Genomic DNA, 18574 nt, shown 5'->3' with positions numbered 1-18574 from the left:
GTATGCTTCGATGTGAATTCAGTGACTGAGCCAAGCTTCTCCTCCATAGCAGAGGCACTGTAGTCATATATTCAGCTTCCAAAAAGGAAAAATAGTCAAGATGTTTATCTTGATTTGAATTAAAGGTCCAAAAGCTCAACTCCAGAAAATTTAAAAGGCTGTAGCTGTAGAAAAGGAAGAGTAGCAATGAATGCCTTTCTGCAGCTTATTTGTGTTTGCTTTTATGGCAAACAGAAATTTGCAAAAATCTCAAAAACTGGAACTTTAGGTATTATTTCAGTACTGTTTAAACGCTTTTCATGGTCTGAATCTTTGGCTGTTGATGGAGCTTGGAGGAGTGAACTGCTCAATATACTTCTGAAAATTAGTTTATATCAAAAGACACTTGATTACTTTTAAAAGTAGATTAAAAACCTGTAAATGTTCTAATCTTAATCTTGTGTTAATTTTAATCTAATCTTAATTAAAAATAACCTCTGCAGAACTGGATGTTTTAAGAACAATTTCTGCAAAAGGCTAATACAGTGACTGAAGTATCCGAGCTGGGTAGAGAGATTTTGATCTGTTAGACATACAGAATTTTCACACAAGTTTTATCATGTCATAAAAGCACATTTATTCATCCAGACTCTTTAAAGCCAACATTTCTGTTATGATATAAATGTTCCATAAATGTACCACGATTTTTAGTTCAATCATCTTCTGTATTTTGTAATGCTTAGAAGAGGCATCTACTCATAAAAGGTGCATTTGTAATATTTTTCTCCACCATAAATGCATTGATAGCAACATTAAAGCATTACTTTTGGCATTAAAAGCATGTCTCTGTAATAAATTTCTGAAAGAATAAAATGAAAATTGCTACTTGTAACGTTAGTTACTTGACATGGAAAGAGCTTTAGTTGTCTTGAGGTTACTATTGCTTAAAATGAGTTAACATTTGTTTAGCTTTGTATGAATTTGATGACGTATGATAACCCAAGCTTTATATCATACTGAAAAAGAAATTTAAGTTTGTGAGGAAAGGTGATAAGTTTGTCATATATTATGAAAGAGAAAAAGAGCTGATCAAAATATTTTCATGATTCTGATCCCTAATTGAACAAAAACTCATGTGTAAAACTCACTTGCTTCAAGGCCTTTCAAGGTGTAAGCTTCAAGCTAAATGATCCTCTATAAATTTATCCAAACTTTTTGTTTCATGCTTTCATTTCTTTTCATTGATTCGCAGGTATCTGCATGGGAAGTTCGTCTCGACATATTGTCACTTTTGATGGGCTGAATTTTAAGATGACTGGCAACTGTTCCTACACCTTGTTTCAAGATGTACAACATGATGTCAAAGTTCTCCTCCATGAAGGACCATGCAGAGCAACACCAAAGATGAACTGCATGGACTCTATTGAAGTGAAACATCAGGGTGTGTCCATTCAACTCTTTAGTGACATGACAGTAAGTTGAACACAATGAAATGCCTATATGTTGTTTGTTCAAGCTATAGAATTTCCAGTTGTGAGGAAGATTTGTTCTATTTTATTCCCCCTCTCCATGAGTTTCTGCTCCCCTTGCAGCCTATTCTTATGCTTCTAAACATATGCAAACAAATGCCTCATTTCAATTTCATGATACAAGGTACATTCACATAATGAGGCAGACACATTTATTGTCTTTTTCTGCTCTCTGTACTGGTATGACAATGTCAAGAATGTGGAATTTGGCAATGCCTCTCTGATGCTTCTGCCAGAAAGGCAGGGACTGTAGACAAAATATACTTCACTGTGCTTCTCTTTTCATAGAATCATATAATCAGTAAGGTTGGAAGGGACCTCTGCAGATCATCTAGTCCAACCTCCCTGCTCAGCAGGGTCACCTAGAGCATGTTAGACAGGGTTGCATCCAGGCGAGCCTTGAATATCTCCAGAGAAGGAGAATTCACAACCTCCCTGGGCAACCTCTTCCAGTGCTCCATCACTCTCACAGTGAAGAAATTCCCCCTCACGTTCAGGTGGAACTTCCTGTGGTTCAGTTTCTGCCCATTGCCTCTTGTCCTTTTACCAGAGATCCTTTGTACGATATTATCACTTGATGCATGGGAGAACAGTCTGTATTCTTCACAAATCTATGCAAGCTATAATCTATCTGGTACCTGTGTCTAGGTGAAAAACTAGGGTGTGAATTCTGATATTGTATGCAGGAAATTCTTTGAGGATGGACCTCTGTCTTAGAAGACAGGCTGGCTTAGTATGTATTTATTTTATAGACATAAAAGTATTCAAATTCTGTATGATACATTTCCAGTCTCTAGGTTCTTCAGACATACAGGAATCAGCTAGCCTGAAAAGGTGATCTCTTCTGACTCTTGTGTAGCAAAATAGGATAGATTAAAACACCTGGGTCTGTTTCTGCATGGTGATGCGGAGCCATTGCTTTTGCTGGGGTTTAATGATGCTCTCACAGAGAGCGTTTTAACTTATTGGCATTAGCTCAGTAATCTGCATAGACATGATGCTGAAAGAATGGACTCATATGGAAAAGTGCTGAAAAGGTTGTTCATACAATACACAGAATGGAAAGTTAAATAATTTTCTACATTTTTAAGACTCAGCATAAAATTTCAGCTTGCAAAATTGGTTCTTATATCTAGATTCAGTCAGATCTTCCAGTCCCCATGAGGTCAAAATGTTATTCAACTTAAAGACTGGATTTATTTTAAATGTGTGTTAGAACTGATGTGATGATCTTGCCTTTTTGAAAACAGGTAGCTGTTAATGGTGAAAGAGTTCATATTCCCTATTCTAACAGTTTCTTTGAAGTCACTGTCTATGGAGCAATAATGCATGAAATAAAGTTCTCTCATCTTGGACATAATCTCACGTTTACTCCAAGAAACAATGAGTTTATTCTTAAACTAAATCCAAAGAGCTTTTCTTCAGGAACACATGGGCTCTGTGGTAAGTCTGCAAATTAGTGATTTTAACAGCTTCCTATATGGGCTTTAACTAATTTTAAGGTTATTGGAATTTGTGTGATCTTGAACCTGCAAACTTTCTAGCTGAGCTGGTCCCCTGTTGTAGTTAAATTGCTAATCTGTGTAGGTCTTCTTACTATTGCCATCAGTGTAATAGCTCAGTCACTATTTTAAGGTATTATAGGGTTAAAAAAAAAGCAAAAAAAAAAAAACAAAAAAAAAACAAAAAAAAAAACAGGCTAGTCATCTGTGCTCTTTTAGTTGTTTCACATCTTTTTAAAGAGAAAGTATTTTTTGTTTTGATGAGGCTTTAACAATGGTTCTTGTGTATACATGTCCATTTATGTGAGAGACTCATACTTAAAGTGAAAGTGAGCAGTTTGTGAGGAGTGTATATACCTGGGAGGGCTAATTCTAGGGTATCAGGATTGTCTTTGAGAAATTTGCTCAGATAAGTTACCATTACTGTAGAGAGCATTATTGCGCTAGAGTTGCATTATTTCAGCAGTTTTCATCCTGGACCTTACGGCAGTATTTTAGAGATCAAGAACCCTGAACACTAATGAAGTAAGTGAGAGGCCCTACCCCAGTACAGATGCTGTGGCCTGCAAAATCCTTCTTGTAGATCTCAGCATTCTTTGAGGCTTAAAAAACCACTTCAGTAGTATTATTTCATCATATACCTCCACCTATCAGTTCCTCATATAAATATGAGTGTATTCCTCATATAGATACAAATCTCTGAAAAAATGTCTTTTGGGTTGGCACTGCCTGTTTCCTCCCCTATGAGAAATGGCAAACTGGAAAAAATGAGTCCTTTCCTCACATTTTAATTATTTTTGTTCATCTTGCCAATAACTAAGAAAATGTTGCAAATAAAATGATCTAATCTTTTGTATGAATAACTGGCACTTTGTTTAGCTTCAGAGCTCTTAGCAGTTTTCTGGAGAGACTGTAACATAAGCAGATCCTAACATCACTTGCTCATGAGAAATGAAATGTAAAGATCTTGAAGATACGAGCTGTTTTCCTGCATGCTTTCTAAGGAAAGGACCACACATGCTAAACAGTAAAATCAAACATCAGCAAATACAAAGACTGTGATAGAAACCACTGTAAAATTTAGAATTAAATGTAGGAAATGTGACTTGGACTTATTTTCCATGACATCAGGTGCTTGATGAAGGCAGGTTTGGGATCCTGGTCACTTGGTCTGTAGAAAGGGAGGGGAAGATYTGAGGTGTCGAGCACCCCTCTGGATGTGCCTGTCTCGTGTATCTGACTATAAAGAGAGACAGTGATGAGGTGTCTAGCCCAAGTGCTTTCATAGTTTATTTGGATTAATCAATATCTTTTACCTATTTCTAGAAGTACCTAATGGGCACAACTGCATTATGAATCATGTATTATGATAATTCAGCAATGCTCTCCTTGAGATAATGGATTTGAAAGAAAAAGCAAATAGGAAAAGCCACCACTAGGTTCTGTCTGTGAAGCTGAGACATGTAGTAGAACTGAAACACTAAACGTAGCAAAAATTTGTACCAATGTGATCTAATAATATGCTGATGCTATACTGGGTGCCTAGTGTTCAGCTTGAATTTGGCTTTGCACTGGTTGCAGCTGATCTAACAGAATTACCTTGAACAGCCTGTTTCTTTTCCTAGCTTATTACTTTTAAATGCTGCTTGCAAAGGAGAATATTACTTCCCCTCATAAGAGTTCTAATAYGCATTACTGTTTAAATAATTAACAGCAAGCATAAACAGAAAAACAAAAACAATTTTAAAGGCTCTTGCTCAATTTTTCACTGTCTTGTGATGCCATGATCTCACTGATTCTCTAGCATTGCTGTGATACCAGGAATACAATACTTTCCTGCCTCGTGTAATAAAGAAATAGGAAATGAGACTCAGGGTTTTCATGTCTACATTGATAATAGCTGTGAAGAGCATCTCTCGTTCATCTTCCCCTTGCAGTTCACCAAGCTGCTCCAGTCAGTTCTCTCTGCCCTACACCTGTTTTCTCAAGGTTTATTTTATTACTGATTGTATATGGATGGCTTATTTTCTTTTTACTCATCCTCCTAGGTGTGTGTGACCAGAATCATGCCAATGACTTCATGTTAAGTGATGGCTCTGTCACTCCTGACAGCAGTGTATTTATTCATGAATGGACTGTGAAAGAACCAGGCAAGATCTGCGAAATTAGAAAAGAAGACAGATGCTCTGAACATGCTACTCGCCACTGCAGCATCCTGCTCGCTGCTCAGTTTGCAGAATGCCACCAAGTAATCTCTCCTAACATGTTCTATGAGGCATGCCAAGAAAACAGCTGCTATGAGGATGAAGCCTGTGAGATGATAACTTCYTATGCACACATTTGCAGGGCAAATGGGATCTGCACTGATTGGCGAACACCTGAGTTTTGTCGTAAGGATTTTACAATACATTAAAATTGATACAGAAATTGATATATTTCTGCTTATGAAAGAGGCATAATATTTATTCATCAGTACCTCAGAACTTTGTCTCCTTTCATCTGTATTTCTAAAGAATTAAGTAGTTTGGAAAATGGTAGAAATGGTAGTGTCTGCACCTTGAATGATGTCTAATTTCTTTTCTTAGAGGAGGGATCAGTGTAAAAAATGTCTAACTGTATGATATGGTGCTCTCCTATCGCTGTTTCTAGCTTGTCTGTGTAACTCTAGATTTTTGAATGTCATGTAATTAGGCTGAATTTCTAGATTAAGTTTCCCATATAAGTGATATTACAGGTCAGGTAATAGGTTTGTTATCCGCTGGGCTGCATATTGTAGAAAAGATGTTTGTTATGAAATTGCACAGCTTTACTTATTATGCAGCACTAGAGGGATAACCTAATAAATGCATGCAAACGCTGTATACAGGCAAACATAGGCCCCACTGAACCTTCTTGGGGCCAAGTCTATACTAAGGGTCTGCTCCAGTTCTGCCAGTTCGTGTCAGGCACAGATACAGTTGCTTTGGTACAGACATTGGAGTGCCTGTTCACGGTGGATAGGGAAAGGTATAATTTAGAGTAGTGGAACTGCTCTGCTTCTTTTATCTGTTGCAAGTGCCAATGGCACAAATTAAAACTTTTCTGGATTCTCTATCCTTGCATATATTTGTGTGGGCATCAAGACTTTCTGAAAATCTTATGGCTTATGTTAGTCTGTCTGTACTGATGGTTACAGACATTCAGATACTCACCCACAGTATTTCTGATTTTTTAGTCAGATATATGAGATGGGGTTAGGTTTAGCTCAACTGGTTAGAGCATGGTGCCAAGGTCATGAGTTCAATCCCTGTACGGGCCACTTGTTTGGGGTTGGACTAGATGATCTCCAGGAGTCCCTTCCAACCTTACCAATTCTATGTATGAATGGTAAGCCTTTTCCTTTCCGACTAGATGCTTGTATAGTGTTTTGGTGTCCCAGACATTTCTTGCATCTCCTATCTCTAATTTTTATTGGCGCTTATAGCCAGTTCTTGTTGCTTTGTTTTCTTTCTCTCTTGCTCCGTGTATACTTTTTGTCTCAGAAGTGGACAACTAGTATCCTAAAGGTATGATACTACAAAGGCTCAGCACACGTGTTGGTTTTGTTTGAAGCTCAGACTGAATGAATTATAGCATATGAAATGAAGAATGTGAATATGAATTTGACTTGAATCTCCAGTTAATGTCTTGAATAATTCTCCAGGATAGGTTTTTGAGGAGAATATTACTGTTGCAGACCAAATCTTTTAAGAAACAACATGATCTGTTTAGAATACAGTACTGACAAACAGAAGAAGAACATTGCCTGCCTTTTTCCAAACTCAGTGTTTCAGCTAGACTTTGCAAATTGTAATATCCAAGGCAGAGTGTCAGTGAAGTATCTCAATAACCTCTTTGCAATCTTCAAATTCCTATCTTATTACACACTACGTACTAGGATAGCCAAGGAACTCTCCAGTTTAACACTAGTTACATAAAACTAGTCATTAGTGTCTTAACAATAGCATCATTTTTCTCCTTCAAGCAGGTGCATGTGTGCAACTACCAAACTATAAGATTGCCATTACAGGGATGTTCAGGATGTACAGRATATATGAATGACTAAATAGACTGTACAGCTTAATCATTCTACCACTACATGTTTAAAGCCAATGGCATCACTATAAATTATCTTGCTTCCTCCCCCCCCCCCCAAGTGAATCCATATAACTTTTGTAGAGCTTGACTGAGTTTTTGTCCTGCCATGTTGGGACATCTGAAGCAGCACAAATCCTCCCTGCGTGCTGTGCCTGGATAGGTGAATATACTGGACTATCCCTTAAGGACATAGCCTGCTTGCCAATCTGTGCTGGTTCAGTTCCACTTCCTCAGCTTTCACTGGCCCTTTCTGGAAGAGAGGATATGTTAAGTAGTAGCTGGTAGACATCCAGCTTTTTGTCATTGTATGGAAGGAAAGCTTACTCTAAGGTGCAAATGCATAGTATTTTTCTGGTCCCCATACTTAGTAGGCTTGTGTTGGAGTAATCTGTGGCCTCCACTGCTAGCCATTTAGCTCTGAGGCATAGAAAGGCACCCCTCAAGCAGGCTCACTACCTATAGTGAATTCCTGCTGAATAGGGTTTCCATTTAAATAACACCAGAGGGTTTATCTTTATGTGACTATCATAGGGATTTCTAACAAGTCATTGCACTGTGATACCAAGATGTGCTGGGATTCAGCTTTGGGTGGAGAGGAAGCTTTATTCATTTGGAAATAGGATTGTTTATACAGCCCTTAGTGGATAAACTAATATATATTTATTCTGCAGTTACAAAAAGAGGTGGCAGTTCATGCAGAGGTGAGTAGGTTAAGGAAGAGAGGAGACTGCCACTTTTGGTGGCAGTAGCAGTCTAGGTAAATTTAAACTGACCTCAAACCACTCCCAAGGTCATTGGAAAATCCCCTCCTACAGATACTTCTTTGGATAAAGGAGACCTGTTAAAGGATGTTTGACAAAGCTGTGCCTGAGAATTGCAGGGATATTGAATAACAATGGCAATAGCTGATGCACTGTTGTCATTTCCCTGGTGCATTATTCACTCCAGCTTCAGAATCCCTGGGGTTTTAACTGTACTTTTTGCTGCATGTAACAGTCTGGTGAGGCAAAACCTCAGCCAGTGACCTCAAGAGTTAGCTAGTTACCAAATTTGGACTAGATTATACTGCTGATAAGGAGGCAGTGTCATTGTCATCTGAAGGGAAGTCTGCCTTTCTTCATGTACCACAGGCTTGAAAAAATGAATCCAGTTTCCCCGAATCTCCACTCAGGACTTTAACCAAAGCTGCTTTGTCTTATCTGATCTGTTTGAACCACGAAGTCAGGGTATATCCCAGTGCAAACTATCATTCTAAATCTTCCACTGTGAACTCAATTTATTTATTTTATTTTGATGGACCTGGACACACACTTTCTGTAGATCCTCACAGAGGTTATTTTCTCCCAAGCAGTATCTACTAAGAATAGCTAGAATACTTCAAAGGGAAGATAACCAGCTGTAGAAATTTCAATACTTGAATCTGCCAAGTGACCCTTCAAAATATGCTGATTGTAGGTTTACAGCAAACTGTTTCTTCCAGCTTTTCATTTACTATTCCCTTTTTGGAAGAGGAAGCTATGTTTCAGTGGATCCAAAAACTGAGAATATAATATCAACAAATGATTATAGCATGCATCAGACAGACAAATATTTGAGGTAGATTTCATTTGAAACTAATTTGGCAGAAGAATTAGTCTTCTAATCACTTAGTTTTCATTTTTATTTTTTCCCATTAGCTAGACTTACAGTTGTCTTTTCCTTTCAAGTTAGAAGCAGTAAGCATTTAAGGTGAGCAGACACTTAAATAGCCCACCAATAGCAAGGCTTATTGAAATACTTCTTTGAGAGGCTGATTGTGGGGATCCTTATGTTCCRTATCTCTGGCAAAAGTTTCTGTACAAAAAGCAGAGTTATCTGTAAATCATATACGATCTCTGGAGCATAAAGACAGCATTTTGTCTGAGTGGTTTTCTACAATCTCCTGGTGTTATTTTTGAATGATTTTCTGGGCACTGTTGGAATTTATCCTGTCTTCTGATACTGCCTATGCATATCTCATCTTCCATGTCACCAAGGCCAAAAAGACACTTCTGACAAGGGCATTCACATCAGCTCCTTTATATTTCTTTTGCAAAATGAAACTACCCTCTTTTTTATTTAAAAACACATTGCTATTTTATGCAGAAACACAGGCTTTTTTTATAGCCTCTCTTGAGTCAGGATTGTGTTTTTCACTGTGTTCTTCACACACCTGGCTCCCTAATGCTAGCTAAAGAGGAGGAAAGAAAAGGGGCTCTAAAATGCTTCAAGGACTTTACCATTAGTATTGATTTTGGTTGGAAGACGTCCATTTACTGAGACTAAAGGGCATCAGTATTAAACCCTAAAATAATTTAATTTTGTGCAGAGGTTTATGAGATTTGCTTTAGGGCTACTGTATGGAAGCAAGATGAAAGCCAGTGTGCTGAGTATACTTATTGTCACTGGAATAAGAAAGTAGATTAAATGCTACCTTGATAGATGATGTGGATGTATTTTCACAGGTATTCATTAGAGCTCAAGTGAGATCATCACAGGCAGTAAGCACTGGTGCTTACCGTAATCATCTTGTGTTCAGAAGAATTGTTTATGGGAATGAGTTTTTCTGGAAAACATTTTATAGTTCACATAGCTTTTCGTAGGCAAGATTCTCGATTCTCAAATTATATAATCTGTCCTATTTTGCTTAGATAATCCTTTCGTCTTTTCAGAATCCAACTAAAATATTTCATAATGGTATTGGACACCTCATCACGTTCTTGGAGCTGTTCAAGTTCCTCTGCATCTTCTAAAATGTGATAGCTATGCCTATGCATAACGCCAACACACCAGAAATAATTGAATTTAGCATAGCCCAAAACAGAGCAGAGTTAGCTTTAAAGGCATTCATTTTCAGTTTCCTTTGGCTGTGGTATATGTAGACAGTTCAACTGATGAATGCCTGTTTGTTTTGGAGCTCAGGTCTTCCTTCAGTAATCGTTTTAAGTATCTTTTGTCAGGGGATTGCAAAAAGCTTTATAAACCTCACAAAAGTGACAATCTGTGATAGGAGAAAGCATCTTTTCTAATGGAAGCTGTAGAGAACAATTAAACAGGTTACAGCAGTATGCAGTAGAGAATTTGTGTCCCTATTCCTTGAGTGGCTGCAGCCTTAGTTTTATGTTTGCTTTGAGAGATGACAATTTCAATGCCGTGAGCTCATCAATAAACTTTTGTGTGTTAGCTTAGGAAATGCAATTTACTTCGACTTCGGGCATTTCAGTTAATCCAGCAAGTTTTGTTTTTGAAGTACCCATATATCATAGAATATAGAATCAGTAAGGTTGGAAAGGACCCCTGGAGATCATCTAGTCCAAACCCCTGCTCAAGCAGGGTTACCTAGAACATGTTAGACAGGGCCTTGAGTCCAGGTGGGCCTTGAATATCTCCAGAGAAGGAGACTCCACAACCTCTCTGATATTCTGTACCTATATATTCTGTTTCTGAGCTTTCTTTAATAGCTTAGGAACACTACAAATTCTCAAAAACTCTTTATTTAATACTCTAATCTGTCCTGGATGTCTCCCAGTCCAGCACTGTAACCAATACTTCTCTGATACACAGAAAGATGGTTCCAAATTCTGATGTCTGTAGTGTTGAAAAAAAATTGGCAAGATGTTCAGCTAATGTAAGCGCTTGTAGCATTGCTACAGTAAGTAGTGTTATTCTGATTCATATGACCTAAAAATGTGGCTTGATTTTTGCATGGACTATAATTTAAGCATGTATCTTCAATCGTTTTATTCTACAGATTTTGATACTTTTAAAGACATATTTTTCATAGCTGTTAATATCTGAAGAAAATAAAGTATATTCATGATGATCAGTTTCAAAAAAAATGGACAGAATTCTAAAGAAAACATGAGTGAAAACATTGCTCTGCATTTCAGACCTCTTCTAACAAGATTTTTTTTCTGTCTTCCTACAGCAATGAAATGTCCCACATATTTGATATATGATCACTGCAACAAAGCCTGCATAAAGCACTGTGAGAATAGTACTGAGCTCAGTGTTTGCAAAGATTATCCCACAGAAGGCTGCTTCTGTCCGAATGGACAGGTGATTTTCAACAACAGCTGTATTGCTGAAGAAGACTGCACACAGTGCATCAGTGAAGATGGCACACACCACCAGGTAGATATATACTTATCAGCTTACCTTTGTGAGAGACTGAGGTTTGTACCTTTCTAAGCTTTCCACTTTGGACATTTTATTTTTTAGCTCAGTTCTTCATAACTGACCAGTTGTCAGCCCCAAGTAGCTCCCCTACTGTGAAATTGGCTAGGCTCGATGTAAAATTCACAGCGGGGACTCTATGGCCCTGGAAACACATGACAAATCTGTGTGGAGATAAGGCCAGAGAGAAGAGGAGAGGGATGGCATAAGTCACCATTTACCAAGATAAACACCTCCATTCAGTAGGCTTTTACCAGTAATGAGAATTAATCACAAAACTGGAATCCCTGCTCAAAACGACTGAAATGTGTTGTCTTTGTAAAGTGGTTGATGTTGAGCAGTGAGAGCAAGCTCACCTTATGCAAGTCATATTAGACCCTCTTCCTTTTTGGACATTAAATATGGGCAGATGAGGATCATTCCTTTTATGAAATTTATTATATTATTTTTACTTAAAATCCACTTACCGGAGCTAATTTCAAGCCATTCAGTAGCAAAATGGAATAAGGAAGAGGTACCAGTGCCAGGTGCCAGGTCTGCCATTGGAGGCTGTTCATTTTCTCCTTTAGCATCACATAATGAGTGCACAAGCTCCTAGTTACATTCCCTATTCCAAATAACATCAGGATTGTTCCTCTTCAGCCCCAGCTGATCAACTCTGGGCTGTCTTATTGAAGTCATCCAGTTCTCTTAAATCTTAAACTTTGTTAGGGGACTTTAAGAGGAAGGGCCTTTATTTTCAGTATTTTATGGATGCTAGATTTGTATTATTTTTGGATGGTCTTATTCTACTAATCATACTTGGTTTCACAGAGTGCTCTCTTTTATACCATGTACTTTCAGTAAGGAACAGAAATCTCCATGTATGGTATGTGGTATTGGATAGTTTATTCTTTAGGAAAAAAGGTAGATTTTTACAAGTGAATGAATATGTGTACTCTGAATAACCTCATTTTTCATGCACAACATTTAGGCTCACAGTCCAGCAACAAATGTTTAACATTGATGGTTAGAACAAAAGAAGGAAAAGCCACCATTTGTGGCTAAAAACATCTCTCTCAAATACTATTTGCACCAACTAACATAATGACAAAAGCATCAAACTTACAGAGGAAATACTATTTTTAGGTGACAGGATACCTGCAAATAATATGTCTGGCTTACTGAAGGAAGTATTGCAGGTACTACTTGGCCAATACAGTAGAGGTACTAACTACAGATTTGCATGATTCTTTCTTAGGCCCGTGCAATAGGCACACACACCTCTGAGATTTGCTAGCACAAAGAAGGCACCTACTACAGGCACGACCTTCTTGTTCACAGGGATCGTCCTGTCCAATGGTTTATGCATTAGTGCCACCTGCTGGTAATAGCAGAGCACAGCTAAGTGACTAGCATTTCAGTAAATACGATTTTTGAAGGTTTCCTACTGTTGAGCAAGGGAATGATAGGGGAACGTAATAGCATCCTTGCCCAACATATACTATRGATTTTGGAAGCAAGAAGGAATCACATAAAAAATGTGTGTTCTTTTGTTCCACAACTGTGTGATCCAGGTGATGTTTTCCAAAATGAAAGGCTAGATTTTTCTGAAGGACTGAGCACATATGGCTCTTACAAACTTACATTTGAAGGTTACAGAATCTCCATACATTAGACAGTGATTTTTTTGTTCTGTTTTAGTTTTTTATTTTTTGTTTTAAATACAGTAACTCTAGATTTGTATAATACTTAAATAGAGTTGGTAAAAGCCAATTGCACCCCCCCAGTGACTTTATAATAAGAGGAACAGGAAAAAATACAATTATTTCTCTTGCCCCCTCCCCCCCAACTTGCAGTGTATGTAATCACTGCCCTAAACTCAAATTAGTTGTGCACAATTCCCTTTGAGCCTAAAAACCCTAGTCATTTTATTATGGTTCTATATGAAATCATTAGTGCAAATGCACAGATTAAAGCATAGGGTCTGTATACTGTAAAGCCCCAAATCCTCAGGCAATGTGGTGCAATTTCCGTTTGAATAATTGTTTCAAGTCCTTGTGGAGAGAAGCTCAGTGCATGTCTTGAAAATAATGTTTGCAGTGATATCTGCCTACTTGTTGCTACAGTAGTCCTAAAATTCATGTGAATTGTTGCATGCTCTTTAATGGAGTTTTAATTCTGAAAACCTCTACATCTCAATGGCAAGGCTTAGATGCAGCTACCATGTGGATGCACAGGTGCAGGGCCAGGGAAGCTCAGTTCACACAGCCATTCCGCATCTCCGTCATCATGGAGTTAGCAGTGTGAGCAGTACATCAGACAATGCAGTTCCTGAAACTCCCTCTTTCCCTCAGGTGTTCTCCCATATTCCTTTCCACATCAGATAGGTGCTTGGTCTTATGGGACTCGGAACACCAATGCCAATATAGAGCTCTGTATAGCACAGTGTTATCTTCTGTCATTTCTTCTGGTACCAGAGAGAGGATCTTACTTACACTGAGGAAAAACTTGCCAGAAGATTGAAGCTGATGGAAGTGTTAGAACAAATGCTGTGATTCTCGCTATGTCCTGAAATGTATTTCACATCACCATCTCCAGATGTGGGTATTCTCTGTCAGCTGCCTTCTCAGGACTTTTTTTTACCCGAAGTCCATTGAATGCTCTGGCAGAGGGCTTGGAGATGCTTTTCCTAAGTCCTGAGAAAGTGTTCTTCAGTAGCAATATGTTGATGCAAGCTTTCTTTGACTAGAATACCTTTCTTACAGATTAGTTAATCTTATGTGCTTTGGTTTCTAAGCTTTGTTAAACCCCTAGTTGTCTTGTTCTAGCTTGCCTCTTGTCTTATCCTTGTCATACTGCTAACCTTTGAAAGTAAAATACCATTTTTACTGTCTTTTCAGACCCCTGTAAGGCTTTAAGGTGCATATATACYTGCAGGTGAAGGTGGCAGTATGCTTAGATGCTGCTTTTCTTTCTTCTTATTAGTAATGATCTCAACAGGCTGTTATTTTTAAAAAACACTCCAGAGTTCTCTGGATGACATCTTTTCCCTTCATGGCACCCTAACGTATTCTACAAGTTCTGACCCAGAACCTGGACTGATTGTACAGATTTACTTAACTGTCCCATAATGCATCTTCACTCTTACCTATTCACGTGGATGTCAAATGTAGTCCTCAACAGACAACTACATTTTTAAAATCAAGGATTGACCTCCCTCTCATGAGAGGCAGCAGTGGTTAATTGTACACTTCACTGGTAATTTCTGGCAACATGCTTATTACCATTAGGTAATTACCAAAGGAAGGATGGTTTCTGATTTGGGATTGATACAATATTCATCCAGTCTGCAGTCCACTGGGAAATCAAGTGATGAGGCCTCAGATATTCTTAATCAAAAAAATACAGTGTTTATTTCTCTGTGCTTAAGTACTACTAATTTGGGAAAGCAACCACTTCTGTGAATTTCCCAAAATATCGCTGTTTCCCTTATTAGCACTGAACATCCTATCATGGTATGTAGTTCCATGATTACACTGTTACTTACAATAGCTTGCAATTACATTTATAACATCTGAGCATGTTTCATACATAAAACAATAGTAATTCCTCATCCCAATTCTGCATTCTTTACATCGCTTGCTAAATTGATGCACTACAGTCATTTCAGAATTATGTATCTCCTTAGGTTCTTACCATTAACAAAACAAGCAACCAATTTTGTATGTAGTCCTCTGGTTTTTCAGTTTAATTTTGTTCACCCTCCCCCACTCCCACCACCAGCGTACCACCGATCAGAACACTTATTTTCTAACTGTTCTTTTCATGCAGCACTTGGAAACATGGATTCCCACCAATGAACCCTGCAAGATCTGCATGTGTCTTGACAACAGGAGAGTAAACTGCACTGTCCGACCTTGCCCTACTGCCAAATGTAAATTGGTTTAGCTCCAAGTATGATTTCACTTGAACTGATTTTTGTTGCCTATTTGACTTGTTCTTATCCAAACTCGTTTTGTGGGTGTTTTCTTCTTACTCCAGCTGTTGAATGTGGTCCCTGTGAAGTTCCTCGCTTGCGCAGGGTTCCTGGACAGTGTTGCCCAGAGTATGAGTGCGGTAGGTTTTCACAACATGTTGGGATCTTTGAAGACATAGAATTCATGTTTTTATTTAATGCCAGTATAATACTTGTTTTTTTAAACCACTGAATGTATGACCATGATGGGCAGGGGGAGGAACCCTCCTGAGGACAGGAACTATGTTCACTTCCCATGCAACTTGCTCCTTTATAAAGGATGCAGAAGGGAAGGGAACTTTCTTTCATCTAAATGAAAGGGGTCTTTTTCAAGTACATATTTTTGAATGATCTATATTTAAAAATTAAGTACAACATTAGAACATTAATACATGTAACCCAAACCTAACCTGTTCCCTGAGCTATTTTGAAAACAAGTTCTAACCTACTGTACGTTATCTTATTTCAGATTTTAGGAGAGCAAATGAATATAAGGAAAACAACTTAATAGGGGTGCACATGTGTTTTCTTGAGGATTATTAATCATACATTGTCTTAAACACTCTCTCAACTTTTTTAGTCTGTGATCTAGTCTCCTGCAATTTGCCTCCTGCCCCTGTCTGTGAGTTTGGCCAGCAGCTTGCCCTCACCAACCCAGGAGAATGCAGACCAAATTATACATGTGGTAAGGTGTCTTTTTAACGTGGAGTGATATATTGCATTTGACAAATTCCTTTAGGTGTTGCTTTTTTCCCTCTGAAAAGTTTCATTTTGGAGCCAATGGATGTGAAATGATTTTGCCAGAAGGATGTCATTGGCACTTTTGATTTAAGGAAAAGAGAAACGCTGCTGTCTTGGATGTGTATTTTCTGACTTTTTTGCTTATTTTATAAACCTTTTCAATTGTATGTGAGAGAAGAATATTTTCTCAGAATAAGACCTTTTCCTGAACCTGCAGCACTGTCTTTGACCCAGGTCTTTTATATTTGCATTACTTCTTATTCTTTAAGTAGTTGTGTAATGCTTTACAGTAACAATTACTGCTTTGTTCACTGGAGAACTGTCTTTGTTCAGCTGCAGTGCTCTGAAATGCTGTGCACTTAATGTGGTACTCAATTTTTTTCTGCTAGCCTGTAGCAGAGAAGCATGCAATTTAATTCAAAGTCCTTCCTGCCCACCACATCGAAAACTGACTGTTAAGAAGACCGAGTGCTGTGATAAATATGAATGTACCTGCAGCTGTATGAACTCAACAGTGAGCTGCCCTCCTGGGTATTTATCTAGGTCTCTCACTAATGACTGTGGCTGCATATCTACCACCTGCATTCCAGACAGGGTAAGGGGAATGAACTACACTTTCCACAGATAAGAATGATGTCTTTTATACAAGGAGTGACAGTACTACAGTAGATGGATTGCTAGATGTAAACAAGTTCCAAAGCAGAGTATGAGATAATGATACAAAGGCACTTTTGATTAACATGTATGCAAGAGAAATACGTGGTTCTGTCACACTGGGCATTTTATTCAGACATAACTAACCCTTTTTTGTGACTTTGAGATATTCAGATGAATATATACCTAGCCAACCTTAAAAGTCGTTCAAGCATTACAAATTTCAGAGATAATTCTGAAATTTGTAATTTGTTTCTGGGTAATGCAGCTACGTGCATTTGGATCTGTATAGTTATTGTCTTTCGGAATTGCATTCTTTCAATCATATACTAACTTTACTGAGATATTTAAGAACATCTTAGACCTAAACTTAATTTTGCCAACCGTTTTATAAGCTATTATACTGAGTTAACCTTTATGATGAGGTTGCTTAGAAGAGAGGTTGCAAGGCAGTGTAACCTGTCCACTAGAGAAATCTTATCTTACAACTTACCTAAGGTTACACTGTCTTGCAGCTCAGGAGATCTGAGTTTTATTTTCTGTTCCTCAGTACTTCATGACCTTGCATAAGTCATTATATTTCTCTGTGACTCAGTTTATACATCTATAAAATAAAAAGGTGCTGATCTCTTTAATAACATGCTGTAAAACCTACCAATTGTGCAATGTAAGAGATGTCAGTGCTTTTGTTGTAGCTGTGATGGCCTATGGACACAAGCGAATGAATGTTTGTAGCTCAACACAATACCTTTTATCAGGTCAGCTGAAAACATCTTGAGTGCACGGTCCCTTCTTCAGGACTCTCTCTCTCTTTTTTTTTCCCCCCCTCCTCTTCTCTAAATATTGGATTACAGTCAGACCCTGGACAACTCTACTGAAAGATAAAATCTCTGTATTTATTCTTTTACAAAATAGCAGCTTTGGCTGTGTTTATTTTCCTTTCTTGAATAGTGTCACAAGTTTTAAGACCAATAACATTTCCAGTGAGTTCAACATATTCCATAAAATGTATCGTAGATGTCATATCTTAAAAACCAGTCTTGTAGGACCAAAATTGTGTCCTACTTCTAGAATTGTGTCCTTTCATGTATTAATTGTTGTATTCCATAGGTGTGTGTGCACAACAACATTGTCTACCCCATTGGGAAAACCTGGGAAGATGGTTGCAGAGAATGTTCTTGCACTAGTACAAAAGATGATGTTACAGGACTTCAGATGGTGGAATGTCATGAAAAAAGATGTAATATGTTCTGCTCTCGTGTGAGTAACATTTAAACTGATTCATTAGCGAGTGGAGCCTTGATAAGTTTCTAAAAAGATTGCTTTTAAATGTGTATGTAGTAACACTAGAAAAGAACAGAAAATACACATTGAAGCTATGCATTATCTGGGGAACAGAACATAAGAAGGGATGAGTATTATTGACTTATTTTAGGAATATTGTTTTAGGGCCGGATTCTGTTGCCAAAGAAACCAATGACAAGATTATTTTATATTTCAATGAAAGGGGAACTGGTCCCTGAAGTGTCATTTGTACAATAAGTACTTGTGATGCATGAAGTTCATTTTCAAATGAGTTTGTTCTAGGTGAAGTTCACTTTCTGAGGAGGACATTGCAGATCTGTCTATTGCTTACCTCTGCACATTACAGCAGTAACACCACCACATGCTGTGGTCTTCCTTTTGCCCAGACATCTGCTACATACTATCAGATGATATGATCTACTTTTGGAAGCCCACAAAACAAGTATGAGATCCTTTGTTATGTTAACATACCTATCGTGGTCAAGCAGGAGGAGATAGACGTTTGATAAAACAAGTAGGCAGAATTCTAGAAGAGTCAAAGGCATTGGTTAAAAACT

General features: G+C 37.9%; 1 protein-coding gene across 1 annotated transcript in view; it reads left to right on the top strand.

Moving 5' to 3' along the window:
- VWF (von Willebrand factor) overlaps positions 1 to 18574 on the top strand; it is a 140823-nt gene that overhangs the window by 94301 nt on the left and 27948 nt on the right. The window contains exons 35-43 of the mRNA XM_085311282.1: positions 1232 to 1452; positions 2759 to 2951; positions 5059 to 5400; positions 11073 to 11278; positions 15134 to 15236; positions 15344 to 15418; positions 15898 to 16002; positions 16448 to 16653; positions 17823 to 17972. Coding sequence (XP_085167408.1) covers positions 1232 to 1452; positions 2759 to 2951; positions 5059 to 5400; positions 11073 to 11278; positions 15134 to 15236; positions 15344 to 15418; positions 15898 to 16002; positions 16448 to 16653; positions 17823 to 17972 — 1601 coding nt within the window. The remainder of the gene's footprint in view (positions 1 to 1231; positions 1453 to 2758; positions 2952 to 5058; positions 5401 to 11072; positions 11279 to 15133; positions 15237 to 15343; positions 15419 to 15897; positions 16003 to 16447; positions 16654 to 17822; positions 17973 to 18574) is intronic.

The sequence above is a fragment of the Rhea americana genome, unplaced genomic scaffold (assembly GCF_003343005.1).
Source record: "Rhea americana isolate MKP2758 unplaced genomic scaffold, rheAme1 scaffold_338, whole genome shotgun sequence".
Lineage (NCBI taxonomy): Eukaryota > Metazoa > Chordata > Aves > Rheiformes > Rheidae > Rhea > Rhea americana.
This window is presented reverse-complemented; position numbering and strand designations above follow the sequence as displayed.